Genomic DNA, 6,807 nt, shown 5'->3' with positions numbered 1-6,807 from the left:
AGGAACACAAAGGTGTTTACAACATACCTACAGCGAAAGCTCAAGTAGGGGCTATAGTGGATTTGGACCCGTCTGTCCCTGCAAACCTACGGGTTACCATACGTTCTCCCAAAGTAGATACGAAATATGATACCTTCATTCTAAGTCACACAAACTACTTTTACGATATATTCCAATATCCACTACTAATACCTCACGGAGATAAGTGTTATACGCACAATTTGAAAAGGCAAAAGAAGGTAAACGCACTGAGTTCAGCTAAGTTTTATGTACCAAAGGTTGGTAAAAGATTATCACCATGTATGTATTACGCAAACCTTTACATGGAAAGAAAGGATGTCTTCAATTATTTGACTAAAGGACGCATGCTTTTTCAGCAATTTGTCGTAGATAATTACGTTAAAGTAGAATCACACAGACTATGCTTTATAGTTGACAACCAGGCATCTATACGCAGAGAAAGGTGTGACATATTAAAGGCGGACGTTGCGTCGGCCAAAGAAAGGTGCCAAAAAATTATAATCCCACCAACTTTTGTGGGCGGTCCGCGTTACATGAAACAGTGCCAGCAGGATGCATTGGCGTTTGTAACACACTACGGGAATCCCGATTTCTTTATTACGTTTACGATGAACCCAAAATGGGAAGAGCTGCGGGCAGCTGTCGCAGAAATGAAAGGAAATCCAAATACCGATTTGGTTAGTCGGGTGTTTAAGTTAATAGTTGAGGCTTTAATAGATTATTTTACTAAAAATCACATTTTTGGTAGGGTTAAAACATTCCTATACAGCAGTGAATGGCAAAAGCGAGGTCTTCCTCTCGTTCACATTCTTTTATGGATGGAATATAGGGTAACAGCGGTATTTGTCGATGAAATCTTATGTGCCGAAATTCCCGTTAATGAAATGGAACCCAGATTGTACGAGATCGTAACAACTTGCATGATTCATGGGCCTTGCATCGGCTTTGATGAAAATAACGTTTGTTGTAAGGAAAGGTTAAAGAAGAATGGTGTTTGTGGTAAAAACTTTCCAAAACCATGTCGGAATGATATATTATTTGGAAATAACGGCTATCCCCAATACAGGCGTCGTGCTCCAGGAGAGGGAGGCTTTACGTTCGAACGTAAGATCAAAGGAAAGAACATTACTGTGGATAATTCCTGGGTCGTACCCTATAATCCTTATTTATGCCTAAAATACAACGCTCACATCAACGTGGAGTGTTCGAACTCCATCAAGTGCATAGCCTACGTCACAAAGTACGTAAACAAGGGGTGTGATAAGATTCTATACACCAAACATAAGGAAGGCGAGCCGGTAAACGAAGTGCGTAACTACCTCGAGGCAAGGTACATAAACGCAAACGAAGCTACTTGGAAGATCTTCAAGTTCCCAATCCATAGGAGCTTCCCACCGATTACTTCGCTCGATTTGCACTTGGAAAATGAGAATGAAATTTATTACAGGGAAACTGATTTGGAGCACAAGATCAGCGAACAAGCAAATCAAGATACCCAATGAACAGCATTTTTCAAGCTTTGCAAAACGAACGAGTTTGCTAGAACGCTGTATTACCCCGAAGTTCCAAGTCACTTTGTGTACGATAAAGACAAGCACACGTGGCATGAGAGGATGACAAAAACTTCATCTTTGGGGCGTATGCGAGCCGTCGACACTAAGATGGTTGAATCATTCTACCTCAGAATGCTCCTGACACACAAGAAAAGTCCTACGAGTTACACAGATCTGCGTACAGTAGACGGGGTCCTTTACGATACCTTTCGGGTTTGTTGAATGACGAAGAAACGTGGAGGAAAACTATAATTGATATTATAAACCACACCAATGATCGATCGCAATTGCGTGCTACATATGCAAGTATGTTGGTGTTCTCTGATTTGGAAGACCAATCGGATATCTGGAAAGAAACGAGGGACTTATTTGCGAGCGATTTCTTAAGAAGTTCGGGTTTAGACGAATACAATGACGAAATCTACTGATGCGCTCGATGACATACAACAACAGGTTTGGAACTGTGGTGGTGGTGACATAAGCGCTTATGGATTGCCTCCTTCCAGGGGGAAAGAGAAAACCTCAAGTGTAATTAGACGCGAAAAAGCTTATAATACCGATAGATTGAAAGAAGAGGTTTAAGAAAAGATTGTATTACTTAACAAGGAACAGCGTGCTATTTACGATGCCGTAATGGAGTGTGTAAATAACAGGCGTTCTGGTGTTTTTTTCCTGAATGCCCCTGGCGGGACGGGGAAATCGTTTGTGTTGAACCTGTTATTGGATACTGTGCGTGCAAATAGTAAAATAGCATTAGCTGTTGCTTCCTCGGGTATTGCTGCTACAATTTTACACGGAGGCCGAACGGCCCATAATATGTTCAAAATTCCAATAATGGAGCACAATGAAGTGAAACCGTGTAGCATTAAGCTAAATTCGGAGCTTGCAAGGCTGATTAAGATGACTTCACTTATAGTTTGGGACGAAGTGGTGATGACTAACAAAAATACAATAACTGCATTGGATTGCACTGCTAAAGACATGACGGGTAACAAACATTGTTTTATGGATGGCATTCCGTTCGTGTGTTTGGGTGATTTTCGACAGATTTTGCCCGTCATCAGAGGCGGAGGTAAGAATGAAGAGTTGAAGTATAACATCAAGAACGCGTTTTTCTGGGAGGATTTACGTAAGTTCAAATTAGTACAAAATGTTAGATTGAAGGCTGAGGATAAAGTAAACAGGAGATTCGCAGAAAATTGAAATTCAAAATTCGGTAGATAACAAAATGAATTATCCTTCTGTTCCGTTACATGAGTTGAAACTAAAGGTAGGATGAGTTATCATGATAATGCGAAACCTATGTCCACCTAAACTTTGTAACGGTACCCGTATCATGGTTACGAATCTAGCAAAGAACATAATTGTCGGGAAGATTTTAGGTGGGGTGTTTAACGGTGTTCAGGTCATTATTCCAAGGATTTCCCTAGCATCCAACAATACACCCATCAACTTCTCCCGAAGACAATTCCCCGTCAAATTAAGTTTTGCTATGACAATTAATAAGTCGCAAGGGCAAACTTTTGACAAATGTGGATTATTGTTGGATTCGTCCAATTGTTTTGCCCATGGACAGCTCTATGTGGCATGTTCAAGGGTTACAAACTGGGACTCATTAATTATCTTCCGAGGTTACCATAAAGTTAATGGTGAATGTGTGGTGAAAAATCCGGCAAACGTGGTATATAAAGAATTTTTTCGGACATGCCATCCATTAGGGAGGGAGAGTCTTTAGAGAAAGGTAACGACGGCGAACAGGTAATTCCAGAAGAGGAACCTGAATTGGGAACCGTTGAGGTTCCTGCTTCAGCTTATAATATTAGTGAAGAAGCCGCAACGGCAATGATCCTGCCTGATTAAAGACTATGCCGTCGACGAATCAGAATCAGACACATCTGTCCCCCTTAAGGTTTGGGAAAGGACTTTCCAAGAAAAAGAACTGAAACAAGAAATATCTCAACTCCTCGAGATCATAAGGAATATTTCAAAACGGGATGCCGATTAAATAAAAGAGACCGGAGGTCCTGGAGCGAGCGAAGCGAGCGACTGAGAATGAAGCGAGCAAACGCCGCAGGCCAAGGCACCCACGGCGTAGCCGGTGCATCTATCTATGTATATAAAAAACAAAGTTTTCCAGTTTTTAAAATTTCCTTGCGTTTTTATGACCACCTTCCGACACCTTCCGAAATCCGGCAAAAATGTTCCATTGTGTAAGGAATCTGATCGGCTGAGGAGACAACTGATTGGCCGAGAGTGGTGACGTCACGTCAACGGAGACGACTGAATGGACGAGAACACTGACGTCACAGCAAAGGAGACGATTGATTGGTCGCGAGCGAAAGGCAGGGATCTAGCACCGCAGGCCAAGGCACCCACGGCGTAGCCGTGGCGGCGTAGCTGGTGCCTTGTTTAGACAAAATAGATAAATAAATAAATAAATAGATAAATAAATAAATGCACCATTGTGTTGAAATTTTAAGGTCAAGAGTAAAATCTATTGTGTCAGTTTTGTTCCATCCCCTTGATCATTTTTTACGAGGTGAGGAGATTAAGCTTGGATACATTTATCTGTTACCAAAATCATCATCTTTATCCTATATGCTTAAACCACCAGGACAGGTAGCAATTACTAATAGCCGATGAATATGAACACAGCTTACCGTACTGTGAAGTGAGTTTGAAACCAACTTACCACACCAAATGAGTAATTATGAATAGAGAGATTCATATAATAAATCAGTTGTTATAGGTAGCATGTGTATAAATTGTTCGTTGTTCTTTGCTGAGAAAGAGTTCATTTCTATAAAAAAACAATCATCTGGTCTTCTTCAACATTGGCAAAAAATGTTGAGCATTGATTGATCTTGATTTGATGCGTTTCACTGCAGACTAAATCTAACCATTTAATTCATTACTTTGTCTGCCACCAGGTAATTTTATTCAGCAGAAGGAAACCCCCTAGGATTAAAAGTGTTGTAAACTATTTCAATTAAATCCTTGGATTCTTTAGCCAACTTCCATGTTTAATCTGTTAGATAAAATGCATGAATTAATATAAAATCAAATTATTGTATTTGTCTGTATCATGCCGAACATATCTATTATTCCAATTCCCAGTTGATACGGGTTAACTATCCTTTGACAAAGATATAAGCTATTCATTATGCAAAGACCTTATATTTGGTAGATGTAAAAACCTCCTTTTCAAACAGTTATAAATGTTTAAGTCTGCGTACTGGATCATTATTAAATAACACTGGCTTAATCACGAAGAACCCACAGTAGGAATAAAAAGAAACTTAGAAGAAAGTATAACTTCTATATTTCGTCTAATAGCTATAGCTCTCTTCAGGAAAGTACTTTCCTGAAGAGAGCTATAACTATAGCCAAAATATAGAAGTTATACTTTCTTCTAAGTTTCCTATTATTCCGACTGTGGGTTGTAATGGTGACCTTTCTTGTATTTTTATGTATATTTCCCGTTGTGTTTATTTATCAATATATATATGTATGATTATCAATCTATATATTGTGTACATTTTTGTAATCGAACCATGCGTTCGTGTTTGTTTGTTTTTTCCGTGAATTCGTGGCGTGCCCAGCGACGCCAGTGTTTTGATATCCGCGGAAGTGAGTGCACGTCAGTGCTTGTATAAACAGTATCATATTAAAATTGTGTGTTATTCAGCCACCCTAACAGGTTCCTTCGTGATTATTATTAACAAATGTGCTACTACATTTTGTATAAGTGATAACACTGCTTTTGTTTAGAACAAAACAAAATCTAAAGTATACTTCTATAGTGTAGCGTTGCCTTACATATAGTACATTGCTTGTTTGTTTGCTTATCAGCTAGTTCACTTATAACTTTTTGTTTGCACTAATACCTATACATCTTACTCCAAGTTGACTTTATACTTTTCTTTCATTCAACGAATCTATTAGGGCTCGGGGTATCTTTCTAGAAACCCTTAGGAATTACGGAAACAAATCTAAAATCATTTGAAACTTGTAATGGGTATTGAATTTGGATAGATAACCTTCCCAGTCGCCATCAAAATATAAAATTGTAATATGTCAATAGGTCAAAAGGCTGAGGCCACTTCAGACATGAGACTCAGTGTGATGGGTCAAGTCCATTAGAAAGAGATTCTCAACTGTTGACTGAAGAGTCTCCTCCAAGGTCATTGAAGACATCCATTTTGCCAGAAGGATAAGGAGAGGGGAAAGAAGGAGTAAAGCGTGGTTTGAGGGACGGGGCATGATAGGCACCAGGAAGAGAGGCAAAGAGAACGGTGAAGGATAAATGGAATGGAAGAAAGGAAGAAGAGGGAATAAAGTGGAGGGTATGTGTGGAAAGGTAGAAAAGAATAAGAACGGGGTAGAGAGGGGGGAGATGAGGAAAGGAGGGGGGGATTATGGAGAAAAGAATGAATGATGGAGGGAAGTGAAGGAAGAAGTATGAAAATGAGGAGAAACAGAAGGTAAGGAGAGGGGGAAATAGACAGGGAGAGGAAACACAAAAGAAAATAAACGAGAAAAACGATGAAAGAAAATGGATGGACGAAAAGAGGGCGAGATGCGGGAGAAGATGTAAGTGAAGATAAAAGTAGAAAAAGGAGAAGGAAATGAAAGATGAAGGAGGGAGTATCTGGAGGTGAACATTGGAGAAAGGAAGAAGGGAGAGAAGGTGAAGAAAATAGTGAAGGTTGAAGAAATGTGCCGAGATAAAAATAAGGTGAAGAGATGGGGAAAGTGGTAGTGCAAGAAAGACAGAAAAATATAAACAATAAGTTAGAGAGAGAGTGGAGTAAAGGGAGTAGAAAGGAGGTATAATCATAAGGGCAGCTAATTAGATGAGAATGAAAAAGAAAAGGAGGTAAAAACATAGAACAGAAAAGAGAATTAAAGACTGATGACAACTGGATGAAGACTAGTATAAGAGAAAAACAAATCAAAATGAAATATAAAGTAAAATAGAAAATGCAAAGGCAAAAGAAGTAGAATTTTTTTGGAAAGAGATAGGATTGGTAAAATAAAGGAGAAGCAAGCAAGAACTACAAAGAAAATTGCGTGGAGATTAAAAAAACAACAACAACAAAAAAAAACTTTTATCACTTTGCTAGAAATTCAGGCCCAACACAAAAATTTATGTGGATCTTATTGCTTTCAGCCCGTTGGTATAGGAAAGGTTATATTTCTATTTGTACATATATATATACAGATATATATA

The 6,807-nt window shown here is 38.9% G+C and overlaps 1 protein-coding gene across 1 annotated transcript; it reads left to right on the top strand.

Annotated features, from left to right (window-relative positions):
* Positions 1–1,634: 1,634 nt before the first annotated feature.
* On the top strand, positions 1,635–2,777 carry LOC143020181 (ATP-dependent DNA helicase Pif1-like). Its single transcript, XM_076176344.1, has 2 exons — positions 1,635–1,787; positions 2,181–2,777. Exons 1-2 carry the CDS (start codon positions 1,635–1,637, stop codon positions 2,775–2,777), a joined length of 750 nt encoding a protein of 249 aa, XP_076032459.1.
* Positions 2,778–6,807: the final 4,030 nt, after the last annotated feature.

Source organism: Oratosquilla oratoria, chromosome 39 (genome assembly GCF_046742065.1).
Source record: "Oratosquilla oratoria isolate Oo_2021 chromosome 39, ASM4674206v1, whole genome shotgun sequence".
NCBI classification, from domain to species: domain Eukaryota; kingdom Metazoa; phylum Arthropoda; class Malacostraca; order Stomatopoda; family Squillidae; genus Oratosquilla; species Oratosquilla oratoria.
The sequence above is the reverse complement of the archived record's forward strand: the minus strand, read 5'-3'. Positions and strand labels throughout refer to the sequence as shown.